Below are 18,256 nucleotides of genomic sequence, written 5' to 3' on the forward strand. Positions count from 1 at the left end.
TACATCCCACTGCATCCTTGCAGGCTGTCTCTAAAAGGTAGCCATGGTGTGATTTAGTTCCTTTCTCATTTACCTTATTAAGATTAGTAGAGCACAAACTGGTATATTTAGAAATACAATAAATTATGAAAAGTTTCATACTTTCATTAATTTATCTCAACAAAAGTGTTCTAACAAATTTTTATATATCTGTATATGTAATTATGGTATCCTAGTACATTTTTAAGTTGGTAAATTTAAAAATCTTTTTAATGTTTTTCTATAATTTACATCTAGATAATGATGCTGTAGAAAGTCAAGAAACAGGAAAGCACTTCTATCTCAGGGGTCAGCTTTGATACATTTCTAGAAAAGTAGAAAGTAAAAGTAAAACACTATCTTTCCTAGATGGTTTAAGGATTATCTCAGGAAATGTATAGAGAATCTCTGAACACATTTCTGATTGAAATGGCATGTAAAATGTTCTCACCTACCTGTTATTTCAAAAGTGATGGATAGGAAAGGTGCAGCACTAGACTTCGACGTACTCTGATATTTACTTTCTGAAATAACAGGGAAAGAGCACCATAAGCATAGCCTTTATTCCTCCCCCCCCCCAAATAGCTTTGACTAAAGTGGGCTAGTTTGTAGAAACCATAGATAAACAACTGTAATTATAAATAATCTGCATTCAACTTAGAAATGGTGACTATTTTATCTCCCTGTTTCTTTGCAGAACATGGAAAATAAGAACTCTTTTTTCATCTGTCTACCCATTCACAGTTCAACCATCCTTCCATCCATCTTTCCACGGATTGTCCAAACTTTCTGCTGGTTTATCTTATTATATGTCATCATACAGCCTCATTATCCAGGCTGTTTTTCTTAATAATCNGGATTGTCCAAACTTTCTGCTGGTTTATCTTATTATATGTCATCATACAGCCTCATTATCCAGGCTGTTTTTCTTAATAATCTCNTGCATTCAACTTAGAAATGGTGACTATTTTATCTCCCTGTTTCTTTGAAGAACATGGAAAATAAGAACTCTTTTTTCATCTGTCTACCCATTCACAGTTCAACCATCCTTCCATCCATCTTTCCACTGATTGTCCAAACTTTCTGCTGGTTTATCTTATTATATGTCATCATACAGCCTCATTATCCAGGCTGTTTTTCTTAATAATCTCAAATCCCACAGATCTTATCCAGATTTCAGTACAGATTTTTTGATATGTTTTCTACAGAAGAATGTTCTAAAGTTTCCTAAAATATCTATCACAGAAAGTTTCATGATGCCTTATAACCAACACTCTTGGTTCCCCTCATTTAAAAACATGTTCAATCTGTATCAAAAGAATTTCTTGAATTACCATAGCTAAAATCTACTTTCATCTCACTTTGAGCTCTTTAATCAATTCATGTTCATGCATCCAATGATCAGCAACATTTTCATCAGCTTTCTAGCTACTGCTAACCTCCCCATGGGCAAGGCCTCTTCCTGTCATATTCTGATAAGGGTAGATTTCATGCCAGCCTAAGTTGAACATTCTTCACAGTCTGCTGGAATTCTGGTCAGCCAGCTGAACAGAAATTGTCCAGGGTTTTACTACTAATTCTTTTAAGTAGAAACTTCTCAAATCTTTCTTCTGAGGGAGTGGAAATTTTGTTCACCTGAACACTGTAGGGCAAAGGTTGTCAGGATTGGGAGGGATACTGCAGTCCAGTCCAACATGGACTGCAGCAGTCCATGAATAAAATGTGGACACTCTCCACTATCAAAGTAGATATATTATTCCTATTGCCAACAGACACTATCACCAACTTAATAAATATTCTGATGATATAATTCAATGGGCATAGGTAGGATACTAAGTTGTAAATATAATACATAATACTTTGTGACTACTTTAATAATACGTATTTTGATTTTCTGGAAATTAAATATTTTAGCTCCAGGGAGGAGAATTTTTATGGTGTGGTGGGAGTCTATTGAGAGTAGTGAATACACCAATGAATTAAGGGATTTAACATGGCTCTGTCCTTGTACTAACGTGGTCATTACCACTCTTCTGCGTAATGTGATGTGCCAAGACTATAAAGGAATTTTATGTGAACTTAGTACCACTTGTTTTCAGTATTTCTGTATCAGGAAATTTTATTTTGAGTTAAAGTATTTTATTTTGGGGTAAGGTATTTTTTAATAGCTTGGTTACATGTGAAAACAAGACATTTATTCATAGAACACATAGTGAGAATCTATAAAAGCAACAGTGTAGACTTTGTTCTTCATATTAACCACAATATGAATTGTTCTTGGGGTAGGTTGTCCATAGTTACACAATCAGGATTACTTGAGATCAATGCCTTCTTATTAGGACTGATTGAAGAAGTTATTTTGAGAACTTTTCCTCTCTTTATAAAGTAAGCTTTCAATCTTTAGCATTTATTGAAGGAAAACAGAATGTGAACAATCCTCACAGCCCACAGCCTAATTATTCTCCATTCACACATATTTATAGTCTTTACATGTCACCCTTGGGATGCTAGCATATTGAATAAGTTTCCCATTGGGAAATGTTAAGTGCTTCTGGGGGGAAATTCATATAGCCTCAGTTCTGAGGGGAAAAAAAGCTTCAATTTTTAGGGAGAATTAACTGTTTTTACAAAGACTATATGGAGCTTATTAGTATTCCTGGTATTTGAAATGAAAGGACACAAATTCCTATATACTTATATGATAAATTGTAATTTTTGGCAAATCGATGATTTCCACATCCATGGATCTTTGCTTTGGCATTTGCTTTAGTCCAACAGACACACCTTAACAATGATATTCTTTTTTTTTTTTTCTTTCATGCTGTGACTTTTATTTTTGGTGCTCTGCCATGTTTTGACGGTGACAGGGAGACTCTATGGCAAAATGATTTTAAAAAAATACCCAGTTAAAATTCAGAATTCTGAAAGATCTTTTGAAAGTAATAACCCACAGGACATAATTGACATTCAGAAACTAAAATCTGATCTACCTCTAGCAATGAAATTATACTACTCTGAAAGGACTGCTATAATAAATCCACCTAAGAGTGTTAAAAATGTAGCCATTAAAATGGCCAAGAAAATATTAATGTACTAACATTACATGTTTTATGCTACTTCCTTACAACCTCAAGATACATTAGTAGTAAAATGTATCCCTAGGCTAGATTCCTAAATGAGTTGACATGCTACGTAAAGTTAGTGGCTACAAAACAATTAAATTTTGCAAGTTGCAAATGCAGAACTTCAGTGTTTAATTTCCATGAATTGCTGGTCACTGGCACCGCTCATTTTGGGGGGAGGCAGAGGAGTCCTCTCATTTTTTGCTTTTTTTTGAAACACTCATTTCTCTTGGTTCTTTCCCTTCTCTTCTGGTCCTCCATCAGATTTCTTCTCTGAATATTCTCATTTTTTGGGTCTTTATTCTTATTCTTTTCTCTTTCCAACCCACATATTTGCTGAAATACTACCGTATCCTATTTACAACTTGCCAAATACAACATACTCATCTTTCTTGGCAAGATTTCTCTTTTGTTTTTGCTTTTCTGTAACAGCATGCTTTAATATATGCTGTCCCCTCTCCCTGGCATAAACTTCCTCTTGCATTCCTGACCTGCTTGCTATATGGAATGTGTGTGTCATCACTCAGCTATAGGCCACTTCCTCTATGTTTCTGTTTCTATGATACCCCTGCAGTTATTCTAAAACTTAAATTATAATGCATTTCATATTATATTATAACTATATATTGTGTGCCCTCATGATAACCATGAGCACTTTCCTGACACAAAATTTGTACTGATATTTCCATCCTCACTACCTTACACAATTTTTGGAACTCTGTTGGCAACTAATAATTATTAAATGATCTAATGATAAAAGCCCTGCTATCCCTCAAGTCTAGGGAAGGTAAGAAGGTCTGCTTATTACATTGTTTAAAAATATTCCTATTTATGCGGACTTAAGAGTAACTAATTGAATACACACTTGATCCAATAATGATTAGAATTTTAGAGCAATATTAATATATACTAATACATACTTTAAGCATTGGCCATGTTGGACCCACTTATCCTTTGGTACACTTACCAAGTCCGGTCCTCAAATTGAGATTTAGACTTAAAAAAGTTCTAAGATATGTCTACCAGGTCAGAGGGTTTAATCAAAGGGTTTTTTAAAAAAGTCATGCCTTTGAGTTAATTTTTTTTACTGTTATTGTATTCTACACTTATTCCATATTTATTTCATTTAAATTCACATTGACAAATTCAGTCAGTACCATCCTTTTTTCAATATTTTTATTTTTCAACCATATTATAAACAGCAAAAGGGGCTGCTCTTTCACAAGCAGGGTTTACATCTAAGGAAACCCTGGACTTTAGAATATATATGAGCAGCCTATGTGTATATTTACAAGATGCTTTATTCTATTTTTATAATTAATTACTCCTGCTAAATTTTGACTCAGAGCCTGAGGTCAGAAAATTTAAAGAGACTTGTCAGTAAATCAGAACTGACCAGACACAGAATTGGATTAAGCTTTTTTTACAACCAAAATTTAAATTACTGTTCACCGTAGTGGATATCAACCATGGTGTGAACAGAATTATGGCTATTCATGTTCCAAATATCTCTATCACCTATAATCTATCTCCCTGCAAGGTGATTCCATGCTCAGTCTCCATGCATAAGTCCTTAAGAAGAAGACAGTTTACCTTCTTTGTCTTTGTGGGTGTTTAAGTGTGACAGGAGGTTTTCATTGGCCTGCACGCAGTATACCTCTCGTGTCTGGACCCCTCCCCCACAGAGGGCTGTCTGGTTGCCCCGCCTCTTGTCCTGCTGACTGAGCAAAGGGTCCACACGGCACTCGGTCCACTCCGTAGTTCTCCAGCCATACCTAAAGAAAGAAAATGCTGGTAGTGGCAACCATGTTTATTTTGTAAAACTTTGCTCTGCTTTTCCGATATTTTTTTTTTCCGAAGATTAATCTAAAAAACACTTTCCTCGCGAATCAACCATAGGCTACTACATCTGTGGTGTGGATTCAGTTTCAATTCCTTCTCCTTCGTCCTCGGCAGTGCTCCATTTAAAGAGGAGTTAAATTTAAGATGATCCTGTTTTAATTGCAATTACTGGAAGTTACTTATAAATATTTTATGAAAAGACAGCATCACGCTGAAAACATAAAATTTTATGTTCAATTAAGCTGAACTCGGGCTTGCCCTTTCCTGATGCTTATAAACAAAGGAGGAGTGACTCTGGGAATGGAAAACATTCTAAATGATGATCAACCCAAACATTTGTTTTGCCTTTAATAAAATGCATGAAAATTGCTACTTCATACTGGATCAAAATTATAATTGTGTGTTAGGATTAAAAATATAACATAACAATTCGGAGTTTTCTCTTTATTGTCAAGAATGACTGTTTTTCTGTAGCGCTGAGAATCCCTGATGAGTGCCTGATGAATGTTGAAAAGAGCTGACGTTTCTAATCAGTGGAACACAGGAAAGCCGATCTGCGGTTCTAAATTAAAGCTCCAATCAACATTATGATGTGAAAGAAATGTCGGGGGCTTGTCAGCCCAACACGTGCTTTAAGGAGATAGCCAGGGAACCATTTCCCGATGCCACTAAAGATAGAAAGTGATGGCATTCCTCCATCTCGAGGAAAATGGATATTCTAAAAGCACAAAGAAAATGGCTCATGTAGCACTTTGTGTTACTTTACCCAAGATGCTTCCTCAGTAATCAGATTAACAGCCAACACAGGTACAAATGGACGTGCTAATGTTCACCTCAATTAGACAAAAAAGTTAATGGGCCTTCAGATGTTTGATCTAGGTGCTTTGCTTTGTCAATGGTAGTTTCATGACAGTCAAACTGACCTTCACATCACATGGTTTTCATTTTTATAAGTGGCTGAACACAGGTGCAGGACTGGGGTATCAAGGAACAATGCCCTTGACATATGTTTATAAAGGAAGTACAGCATTCAAGTAAATTAAAAAAGAAAAACAAAAAACAAAAACAAAGCCATGGATAATTAATGCCCTGAGTAAGAGGGTGGTGTGCAGGGGGCTGGGGGGGGGGGTTGGCAAGGAAAGTCCAACCAAACAAGTCATTCATTAGAGGAGTTAAAATAAGAATTGTATTTTTTATAGAATGGAGTCTGAATGTAGGGCATCCTAGGATTACACTTTTCCTAATATAAACTGGTCACACAGGCTAAAAAAGAAATGCTACCCTCCAAAAGGGGAGAGAAGAAAGAGATTCAGAAGATATATTTATTTTGTTAGTGATGTTTGAATATCTGAGAGCATAAAGAATAAAACACCCAGCCTGAAGCAAAAAAGGAAGATACTCAAAGGAGACAAAACACAGGAGATCGTGACAACTTCCTCAAGCCTGTTATGTAGAGAGGAACACAGGGTCACTGGCACAAGCAGAGAAGTTAGGAAGGAAACTCCCTGCAGTTTTCAGTCACTTGTTACATCGGAGAGAATGGATGATTCCAAAGTGCTGCGTAATTGAAGGTCTCATGTTAATCATCACTATCTTTGCTATTACTTGTTATTGTTTGAAGTGGTAGTAGTAGGATTAATTTTCCTCCGCACTGGCTCATGAAGTTCACGTTGTATGCATGTTCTTTAAATGTTTGGAACATTCCAGAAAAGCTTTCAATGAAGCTTGCGCATGTCTCTGAGAAACTAAGATTCTCTAAGTTGTTTTATATTCTATATTCAGACTAAGCTCAAGTGTATTTATTGCCAAGATATTTCGCAGTAATGTTTCTAGAAATATTTTTTAAGGATAAAAAGAATTAGGATATACTGCTAAATATTTCAGAATCAGCCTTACTTCATCGGAATTCAATAAACATTTATTGGGCACTTGCTGTGTGCCAGGCCCTGTGATATATGCTGGTGATAAAAAACAAAACAAAACAAAACAAGGTTAATAAGCACAATCCTGTCCTCAAGGAGCTTCAAGTCTCAGTGTTTTGGTGTAGTATCTTACCCTACTCAATAGGATTTGTTATCTATAGTACCAAAATTTAAATAGGCCTTGCTTAATAAGCAACAGGAACCTATATTGTGAAAGTTTGCTTTACGTTATAAAATGGGGGTTGACAAACCATGACCCAAGAACCAAATCCAACCTGTCCACTGTTTTTATAAATAATGGTTTACTGGAACAGATCCATTCATTTGTTTATATATGATCTCCTGTTCCAATGGTACTGTTGAGTCAGTGCCACAGAGACACCTGTGGCCCGTATATTCTCTTCCCCTTTACAGACGAAATATCAATCTCTATTACAGAAAATACATAAACAGAGAATTGCTGCTAAAAATCTAAGACTTCATGGAGATTTGGAAATATAGCCTGCTAAAGAAACGTTTATTCTGTAAAACCAGAATTCTTTAAGGACAGTGCTTGTAAAAACAGTATTTCATTTTTTTCCACTTAGAATTTGTAAAAATCCCTATTTCTCAGCATACTATTCAGTTAGCGTCAACTGGGTAAGTGAATGTGGGGAGACACACAGTTTGGGGAGACGTCACAGCAGCAGAAGCTGTGGTCCTTATTTACTCACGTGGCACAGGGGGCAACTACATCTCCTTGAGACGCACAGGGTTCTTTTTCTTCAAGTTCTGGACACTCTTTCTCGCTGCCAATAGGAAACTGCCTAATGATCCGTGTCCTGACACGAGTGCCTTTGGGGGATGCCGCATCATGGCATGTTTTGGAACAGGGACTCCATTCTGACCACTCTGACACCTGGCACTCTTTGGTGATCACACAGGACTGGAAGGTCATCGGCAGCTTCTCTTGCGGGCAAAAGCTGCAAAAGAACATTGGTATTCTCATCACAGACTCATAAGCAGTTACAAACTTTGTCTTCCACACTCTAGAGTAAAATAAGCTTGGACATTTTTATTTCTACTTGGAGGTACAATTCCAATTTCATTGAAAATATATCAACATTTATGATGTGTAAAAGCAGTTAGACTCAAAGCTAACATTTGCATTTCCTCCTATTTTGTAAGAGTTGTTAAACTATTCATAGGAAATAGAAAATAAAGGGACTGAGCAAAATTAACTGAAACTAAGTTCATCATATTGTTCATTTCACTCATTCCAGATTTGTTTTAATTTAGAAAATGTGAAACCAAGAGCTATTAACATATAATTTTCATTGTTGAGTGATTTAAACAAACACGCTTGGCTAACTTAATACAATACTGTTTTAACTAGAAAATATAAGGTTAACATTTTTAATATCACTTGAAACTTTAGCTGCCACTTACAATGACAATATATGCCTATTCAAATAGATCAACTTTTCTAGTTCATATTTTAATATGCAATATACATATGGGTATCTTAAATATATCATAAACATTAGAAATATGTCTGTTTATGTATTAAAGAATACCCTCTCAAAAGATCTCCCATATTTACTTATCAGTGAAGTACTTATGTTCAAACTTTTCTCTCTCTGCTCTTACTTGAATTAGAGGAATGTTGGATTCTAAACTAAAATGTATACATATGAAGATGATGTTATGAATGTCAATGACTACGGGCATAGCACTCTGAGTGGTTTCCCTGGAATTGGATGGCCTTGTGCTGATTCTTAGTTGAACTCTTGCCCATTCTCAATAACCAATAGTGCATGTTTACAAGACACAGGCAGCCTGTCGCCATGACAGAGCCATCTGTTCCAGTGGGAGAATGTACTGATAATTCTGTCTCGTCATTCAGGTGCTATATTTAACTATGGTAATTAACCATACCGAGAGGCAGGTCCATTCTAATGCAACAACTCACATTCAATCTTCTTAATTCTACTGGCATGTGTACGAAAATTGCATTCCTAAGAGACAATTAGAGCTCAAAGCATCAAAGTCAATTTGTCTGAGTTGAGAGGTCTGGGAAGAAGAATCATCTGAGAATAGTGGTAAAAGGGCCCTGTGAGTCAGCTCGTTTTTCTTACAGCAACAGAAAGGATCAAAACCCAATTTTTACTCAAATGGCATGTATTGAGTATTAATAATACATGAGGTACAACATTGACTATGGAGCAAAACTTCCTCTGTAGTAAGTTTTCATTCTTATACTTATGAGTTCATTCACAAAAATCAGGCAAAATAATGACCAGATCATCACCTGTATAATGCCTCTCTTTATAAAATTCTCCATATTTTATTTCCTCTTAGATACATTTCTTATCTTCCAGATTTGTATTAATTTGTAAAACATGCATATATTATCCTCTATGTAATACTTTCTAAGTTCATGTTCCATGTGCAGGCAGAGGGATTGACAATTTCTTTTAATCTTTTGTAGAGAATTTGACCATCAGCTAACTGCCTCCAGTTAGTTACCCTGGTAATCCAAGTTAATTAGGTTACTACATAGTATTATTTATCATAAAATGGCCCCTTTGGATAAATTCTGCCTGCACTGGGGAAGCTACAAATATCTGGTAGAAAGCTACAGCTTTGGGCTTCCCTGAATGTGGCTACTCTTGGAACAGGGCTTGTTTTTATAGGGACCTTGCAGGCCATGACCATGGGGTTGCTTCAAGAGATACCTGCTTCTGTGAATTATGAGACTTTTAAGCCAGGGCAGCTCTTAGGCCTGTCTGATGTAGAACTTTTCTTCCATTTGAGCTGTGTTGCATGGATTTCTATGAGAATTCCCACCAGATGAGGAACATCTGAAACTATGATCATGTCAAGTTCCTATTCTATATCCTTCCAAGCAGACTTGATGCCAAATGTGGCCTCGGGTAGTCATGTGTGTCTTGGGTATATGCAACCTAAGTGTAAACCTCACTGGAGACTCCCAACAATCCTTTTATATATGTACCATTATTATTTCCATTTTATAGGGAAGGAGTCTCTGAAAGGTTAGGGAACATGTTCAAGATCATATAGCTAGTTAGTAGTAGACTGGAATTTGAACTTGGATTTTTAAAAATCAGAGCCCATTTTCTTAACCATTCTTCCTACTTGTTCCAATTTAAACTGTAAATCTCAATCTGTTAGGGCAAATGAGTTAGTTGAGGCCAATGCCAAAGTTACTGGCTAATTGTCAATCAACCAGTATTGCTAGTTCACCACTCCAGTATCATCCATGCACTTCGTAAATGTGCTGCTTGCCCTAAGGAGGAATTAGTGATTATGGAAAAGCCAAAACAAATATATTTCCTTGGTCGGTTAGTCACTATGGTCACTATGGTGAATTTTAAACAATGTATTAGAATTTGTCAGATTAAGATAAAGACAATTTAGGGAGATATGAAAGAGAAGAGCCATTGGTTGGTGGGAAAAACACAGATTTTTCCTTGACCTCAATGTAAGGAGTTTGTGTTGTACAGTGGAAATAGGACTGGAATAAACCTAGGTCAGATCAAGGGCAGTTACAATGATCTAGAAAAGCACTTCCTGTGGGTGAGAGCACCACTGAAAGACGTGCAGCAAAAAGGACATTATTTGTATTTTATATACATTTTGATAGTGAGGTAGAGGGTGGAATATTAGGGCACAAGATTGGAGGCGGAGAGACTATGATAATGATTATGATGATGTCATTGACATAATATAATGCACATATCAATATATAGAATCATATATTGAGTGCTTACTATGTGCCAGGCAATGCTCAAGCAGAAAGGTATGATCATGAACATGAGATTAAGCTTCACTGAATGTCTACTATGAGCCATGTCCTGTGTTGAGTTTTACCTATAATATCTAATTGTAATCCTCACAACTACTCTGTAAGGTGGAAAGTCATTTGTTTATTTGTTTAAGATAAGGAAATGCAATCTAAATGTCTCCCTTATGTCTAGTAAATAACAGAACTGGGATTCCAACTAAATCTTTCTGCTTATGAGGTTTGTAAAGGTGCCAACCAAGGTGATGGCAACAGGAATTAAAAGGAGGTACCAACTATAAGAAAAGATGAGTTAGAAACTATGCAATCCAATGGACAGTTGGAAGGGTTAAAAGAGAAGGAGTCATTAAATAGCTTGGAAGTTTTTAACTTTGGCAAATTCATGAGCAGCACTGCATTTCTTTGAAATGGAATGAGAAGCAAGTTTCTGGCAGTTGATAAATGATTTTAACATTAATGTCTTGATTTGATATGGACATATCCAGGACATATCCAACAGGCTAACAATCAGCAGGCAGATCCAGAATTAAAGGTCAGGGTTTAGTTGAAAGTTCTAGATGGCTTGTATACTTTTAATAATCATGAGCACATCAGAGTTGAAAGCCAAGGCAATAGGAGGGTCTGAAGGCTCACACCCTGGGTCCAATTTAGGCCTTGGTAAACATTTTGTGAATGTTAGTGAGACTAAAAAGGGTCAACTAAATGACCCGTGGTTACTAAATTATTCAGCTGCCATCCTGTACCAGTCTCTCCTTTATTCTGGCCAGGCAAAAAGTTGACCCTAAGAGCTTAGGGGTACTACACATTTTGGTTCATCATGAGAACATGCCCCTCTCGGAAAGTCCAAGGCATGGGCTGTGCCTTTGCAAGGGTGGCTGGCAGAAGATGTGATGGTCACTGTGACAGTTTCCTTTTCCTTTACATGGCATGTTCAGGATAACCCCGATGGCCAAGACTTAACGGAACAAAAGCCTGGCTTTGAGAAAGAAGCAGATGTGATTTAGTGCACCTTATATCAGATAGAAAATAATCAGATAAATATTGAAAAAAAAGAAAAAGTGGAGAGCAGAGTTCAATACTTGTCTTTAAAAAGACTTTACTAAGAGATGACAGAGCGCTGACATTTTTGACAGTTACTTTTAAGCTCTGATTATCCACATCTTTAACATTTTTAATTTCAGGTCAAGGTTAAAACTGATAAATTACAAGTTTCATTTTCGATAATTTGAGTTATTCAAATTACAACACAAAAAAGAAAGCAGTTGAGTTCAAATCTTTTTTTCCTAAAATTATTTCTGTAGCCCATTTAATAATTATAACATCTGTGAAAATATACCTTCTTTCTAAAGGTAGTCTAATTCATCTCCTAAAATACCATTATCCTTCTTTAGCTTCTTAAATAGAAACTTCTAAACAGCCTCATTTTCTTGGGAGCTAGTCCCAACTTTCCTTTCTGGTAATCAAAGCTCTCCATAAGCTGTCACTGCTCCCACTGCCCTCCCTCAGCTTGTCACTTAGCCAGAATTAACTTTCGGTCCTGCTCCCCAGTAGCCTGCAGCTCTGCCCACTCTCCTAACTGAATCCACAGAAGAGTAGCCTGGTTATTCTACCCACTTTTGTCTACACTATTTGCCATTTAGAATTTCATCTCCCATCTTCTTTGCTTCTCTGAAGCAAACTCTTTCCAAATCTAGATAGCATGTCCATCACGCCCAGGAAAAGTCTCCAAGTATGGCCTGATGTACCCCCTGACCCAAACCGCACATTGTGAAGATAATTCCTTTTCACGGGAAGCAGATAAAATTATAGACTGAGTATGGCATCATAAGCTATTAGTAAGAGATATGTGTCCCTTATAAATAGGTAGGCCGAATACATTGAAGAGNCCCCAAACAGCACATTGTGAAGATAATTCCTTTTCACGGGAAGCAGATAAAATTATAGACTGAAAGTATGGCATCATAAGCTATTAGTAAGAGATATGTGTCCCTTATAAATAGGTAGGCCGAATACATTGAAGAGGCACCTTGTAAAACCGTCTGACGCCTCTTTGCTTTGAATCTTCTTTTAATCCTTTTCTCTCTCTCCTTTTTTTTAAAGATTTTATTCATTTATTTGAGAGAGAAAGAGCATGAATGGGGGGGAAAGGGAGAAGTAGATTCCCCACTGAGCAGGGAGCCCACTGTGGGGCTCGATCCCAGGACCCTAGGATCATGACCTGAGCCAAAGGCAGATGCTTAACCAACTGAGCCACCCAGGTGCCCCACTCTCTCCTTCTCTCTTGATTAAAAAAAAAAAAAAACAATAAAAACAATCTTTTTCTCTTTCTGTTCCTAATAAGGCAAAAAAGAAAAGGAAAAAAAAAAAAGAAAAAGACAGTTATAGTTGTATGTCACCATGGCACTTTGTTTCTGATTCAGGGAAAGAAACAAAGTGGTCAGAATGGCTTCACATCATCTTGTTGCAGCCTAACATCTGCAGTCTGGGGCCCTGGAGATGGAAACTGTTCCTGAAGGCTTAGCATAATCCAGAGTTTTGCTACTCAATGTTAGCTCTATAGACCACCCATTGTAATTAACTGGGAACTTATTAGACATGCTGAATTTCAGGTCCCCGGGCTGCTCTCTGGAATCGGAATCAGTATTTTAACAACATTCTCAGCTGCTCTATGAGCACAATAAAGTTTGAGAACACTGGTCTCCAGGTAACTCCCCACCACTCCAAAAATATAAGCCACTCCATATTTATAGTTGACAAATAAATCTTTAGCAGTATTAGCCCTTACTTCTTAGATGACAGAAACTGAGCAGATCACACAATAAGATTTATTACCAGATATGAGATGGTTTATAAAATAATTGGATAAGCTACAGGAGAAGGCATCTAAACCAAGCCTCCAGGACAAATTCCAGCCCTCAGAATCACACCGCCATTTCTCTAATCCATAAAGCTGCTTTTGTGGCTTCAGGAAGCCACTTTCCTGGCACAAACTCCCCCGGGGAATGGGTACTTCTCTCTCTCTTCCTAAGGATCTCAGCTCAGATTCCAAGCCCAGCTCTAGCACATGATTGGAGTCTAAATTACATCCAGGCTGCAAGCAACTTTGAAAAATACGATAGAGTTTTTTGCCTTTGTAGCACAGAAAAATCTTCCAAGAACAGTGCTATTCAAAAAGCGATCCATGGGTGAGGGCAACTGTTTGTTAAGGGTACGCCAGGAGCTAATCCCAGGAGTCAAAAGGAAGTACCAAGGCATTTTTAAAGCAGTTTGAAGTCTGCAAGACCCAAGCACATGATCTCTGGATGCAATTCGATGACCAGGGCGCACAGGCCGGTTTTGTTCATGCAGTGGAGAGATGCGTATGGCATGAGAGATCTATATTCTAAACATACAATAGGACTGTGTTATTTGATCAGTAAGACATCAAGCAAAAACAAAAATGAAAACCAGCAGCCAACATCTGATCCTTTGCTGTAGAGAGCTGGAGAAGCACCACACTGGTGCAGTGGGATGGGGTGATTGACGAGCCAGCCCACGTGTGGTAGCCCCTGAACCTAGCTCAATGCTACTCCTTCACGAGGCCTATAGCATATGATAAGCTCACGGGACTTTTTAGAAACATAAATCACTTTGGCACTTAAGAACGTATTATCTGTAAATAAGATTCATAGTAATATATCTTTTTTTGTTATTGTAGAATGAGTCTATAAGCACTTAAAAATTCTAACTGAATTAAAGAACATGTTTTCTTCCCGTTAAGATGCAAATGCCTTAAATAACACTTTTCATGTTACAGGAGAATTTTCTATATAAAGGATTTTACCCTAAATCTTCTTGTAATATTAACAAGAATCCCCAAATTTTGTAATATGAAAAAATAAATTTGGTGTTCAGAGTAGATTCAAGTATCACTTTGTTTGTGTAAAGGAAAACATATGCAGGCTTGTATACTCTGTTCTTAATTTGATTAGGTATTTTTTCCCCCAAGAATCAAAGTGTTTGTCGCAATGCTGGCCAGAAAAATGTTAAGGGTAACGAGACTTAAAGCACTTAGAGAGCACTACTGCCACTCTACTGATGACCTGAGGAAAAAAGGACATGCTTTCTGAGGTAGATGCAATTCTCACATGCACTAAAACAGCCATCAGCCAACTGACAGTCATGCCTATAGTCCCATGTCTTATGCTTACATATAAACAGATTTAATTTTAAAATTATATCCAGAGAATGCCCAGATATATTTATTTTTCCTACTAATATACTGTTTGCTTTTTCAATGAAAAAAATGAATGGACTGAGAGGATTGCCCAGTTTTTCCAAGAGGAGTTCCCAGTTTGTAGCAAGACAGAAAATGATGCTGTCACTCATAATCTAGAGGCCCAAGATATTCCTAAATTGCTCCTTTCAAGTGGCATTACTGATCAGGTACAGATCACTCTGCTTCATAAATTTCCCATGTAGTGAAATTACATTTTCCTAAAAGACCTCTAAGGCCTCTTTATTCGATAAAATTGAAGACTCTTAAATTTTCCTAGTCTAACCAATCTAAATTCTCACCGGCTTGTGTTTTCAGATAGAATCTTTAAAAAAACACTTCTCCCATCTTTATATTCAAGCTGTATTCCTTTTTTAAACACAAAGTTGAATTTCCTGTAATTTACCATTTATTTATCAATTTGAATGAACAGTTTGCAAATTTTCCAAGCTAATTTCATTCTCTAAGTGTGCCCTTTCCTTTACAGAATTCAGCAAGTTAGAAGCAATAATTCTCATGGAAGCAAAATGCATGCACAGTCAAACCACTTTCCTTATAAAGGCAGAGGTCTTTCCCCTTGCTTTGATGTTTGAAAATCTTTTGTTGAGCTGCTGGGGAATGTTGCCAAATGGTGTCACCTGCCAGCTGGAGTGATCATATGCTCCCTATTAAAGCTGAGGGCCACGCTGCTGGTCAGCAGCTGAATGTGAGGCTATCAGCGCAGCACGTATTTAGTAATGGGATAAACTGCTACAGCAATGAGGCCTCCCTGGAAGGGCCAGTACATACATTTTCCATCCTTTCACACAGCGAAGGCTTTCATGCAGCTGCTTCCTTATCACCCATGCTGTTCCAGGTGGCGAACCACAGTGCAGCTTCATGGCACAATCCCAAAGCCACCCCAAGCGAAAACTCTACATAGATTGATGAGGCAGGGTAAAACCCATCTACCAGACTTCTAAAATGGTGTTACGGGGCAGGATTAATTTTGGCAATTCTTCTCATCAGAGTCATACTTAACATTAAGGAATTTTTGCCTGTATTTTGAAAACTCAAAGTAAACAAAAAGAGAAGGAAAACATAACTACAGGGGGTATTTTAGGTATTATTGTGGACTCTGTACCCAATTTCAACATGTGGAGTCGAGGGCTTCCAATGAGTACCAATGAGCAATTCTTGGGCATGAGCAAGGTGTCTGAAAATGCAACTCAATGCTGACATTAGCTACCCGGTTCAATCCTACATGACTGCCCCCAGCACCCTTCCGATGCCAGTTCCAAGTCCAGGTTGTCATCTGTGTTTCTGACCAACCAGCTACAAACCAGAAGTTCCCAAGAGCCACTTCTTGGGTTTGACAGAACTTGGGAGAAACATTTTACTTCCTAGATCACCAGTTTATTATAAAAGGATAGAACTCAGGAAGAGCCAGATGGAAGAGTTGCAGAGGACAAGGCATGGAAAAAGGGTGCAGAGCTTCCATGCCCCTTCTAGGCCCACCGCTCTCATCCCACCCAGCACATCTGCATGCTCACCTAGCCTGGAAGCTCTCCAAACTCAATCCTTTAGGGTTTTTTTATGAAGGTTTCATTACATAGGTACAATTGATTAAGTCACTGGCCATTGGCAACTGATATAATGTCATGCCCCTCTCCCTTCCCAGAAGGGTGGGAGGTGGCACTGAAAGTTCAGACCCTCTAATCACAGGGTTGGCCCCAATGACAATCAGCCTTCTTTAGGTGCTTTCCAAAAGTCACCTCATTAACATAAAAAAAGGCACCTTGCTCATTATCAACATTTACGAAATTCCAAGTGTTTTTGGATCTGTGAGCCAGGAAATGCAGATGAAGATAAAATACTATTTTTCTTATATATCACAATATTCTGTATGAGTTATTTAAAAGAATTATCAAGTATCAATTCAATTTTTTTTTTCATTTTTATTATGGTCAGTTAGCTACTATATAGTACACCATCAGTTTTTGATGTAGTGTTCAATGATTCACTAGTTGTGAATAACACCCAGTGCTCATCACAACACGTGCCCTGTATCAATTCAAATGTTAACTGTCATAATTCTCATGACAAATGGAAGGCAGAGAGAAATCAGGTCAAATATATCCAAGTTAAGGGACAGAAGTTAAAGGCAAGAAAGATTTGGGGCAGTGAAAATGACTGGAAAAAATTTTTTTTAAAAAGATCTTATGGGGCGCCTGGGTGGCACAGCGGTTGGGCGTCTGCCTACGGCTCAGGGCGTGATCCCGGCGTTGTGGGATCGAGCCCCACATCAGGCTCCTCTGCTATGAGCCTGCTTCTTCCTCTCCCCCTCCCCGTTTGTGTTCCCTCTCTCGCTGGCTGTCTCTATCTCTGTCGAATAAATAGATAAAAAATCTTTAAGAAAAAAAATTAAAATTTTTTTAAAAAGATCTTATATATTTGAGAGGGAGAGCAAGAGCATACATACACACAAATGAGCAGGGGGAGGGGCAAAGGGAGAAGGAGAGGGAGAAGCAGACTCCCTGCTGAGCAGGGAGCCCCAAGGATGCAGGGATCAATCCCAGAATCCTGAGATCATGACCTGAGCTGAAGGCAGACACTTAACTGTCTGAGCCACCCAGGTGCCCCTGGAAAATTTTTCTATGTTGACTAAAACACTGGATTCCATAAACATTCACCTAATCTGCCCAATTCTCCATTTCTCTATTGCTTAAGCTAGTGGTCCCAGTGATTACTGAAACTAGTATAGCACTTAATCATAAAATGGAATTCATAATTCATAGAAATGTGAGAAAATCAATGTAATTATTCTAAAAGAATGCCAACTCTTCCTGCTTTTATTGCTGATGCTAGAATATTTCCCTTTTTTCTCTTTTCTCTGAACTTTCATTCTCTTAGATGAACATTCATAACCATACCTTGAACTGAAATAACTGTGGACATATTTCTATTTACCTCAAATCCAATAGCTCTCAATGGAATCTAACATTTCCCCCTCAAACTGGCTTGCTGCCTCTCCCATTCCTCCTGATTCTTCATTGTCAACTCCACCCCTGCCAATTTAGCAGCAAGTTATCACAAAATCCTTATGCAGAGCATCCTTTTAATCATCTCTGCCCTCCATTTCCACTCGTACAGTCCTGAGCCAAGTATTCTTTGTCTGGTGACAGGAGTAGGGGGTTGAGCTGCCATTTTTCTTTCATTTGTCTTCTGTATTAATTGTTCTGCACTGCCCTGTCAGAATGACTTTCCTGACAAACTTTTATTTATCTAATTTATCACCTGTTCAAGAACTCAC

General features: G+C 37.7%; 1 protein-coding gene across 4 annotated transcripts in view; it reads right to left on the reverse strand.

Moving 5' to 3' along the window:
• The window catches only part of THSD7A (thrombospondin type 1 domain containing 7A), a 427,484-nt gene that overhangs the window by 185,287 nt on the left and 223,941 nt on the right, over positions 1–18,256 (reverse strand). For 3 of the 4 annotated variants that reach the window (XM_034668383.1, XM_034668381.1, XM_034668372.1), the window contains exons 3-5: positions 7,618–7,866; positions 4,734–4,915; positions 474–542 (exon numbers count right to left, since the gene is read on the reverse strand). In XM_034668383.1, the coding sequence (XP_034524274.1) occupies positions 474–542; positions 4,734–4,915; positions 7,618–7,866 (500 nt within the window). The remainder of the gene's footprint in view (positions 1–473; positions 543–4,733; positions 4,916–7,617; positions 7,867–18,256) is intronic. The other variant, XM_034668378.1, reaches the window with a different exon arrangement.

Source organism: Ailuropoda melanoleuca, chromosome 1, assembly GCF_002007445.2.
Source record: "Ailuropoda melanoleuca isolate Jingjing chromosome 1, ASM200744v2, whole genome shotgun sequence".
In the NCBI taxonomy this organism is placed as follows: Eukaryota; Metazoa; Chordata; class Mammalia; order Carnivora; family Ursidae; genus Ailuropoda; species Ailuropoda melanoleuca.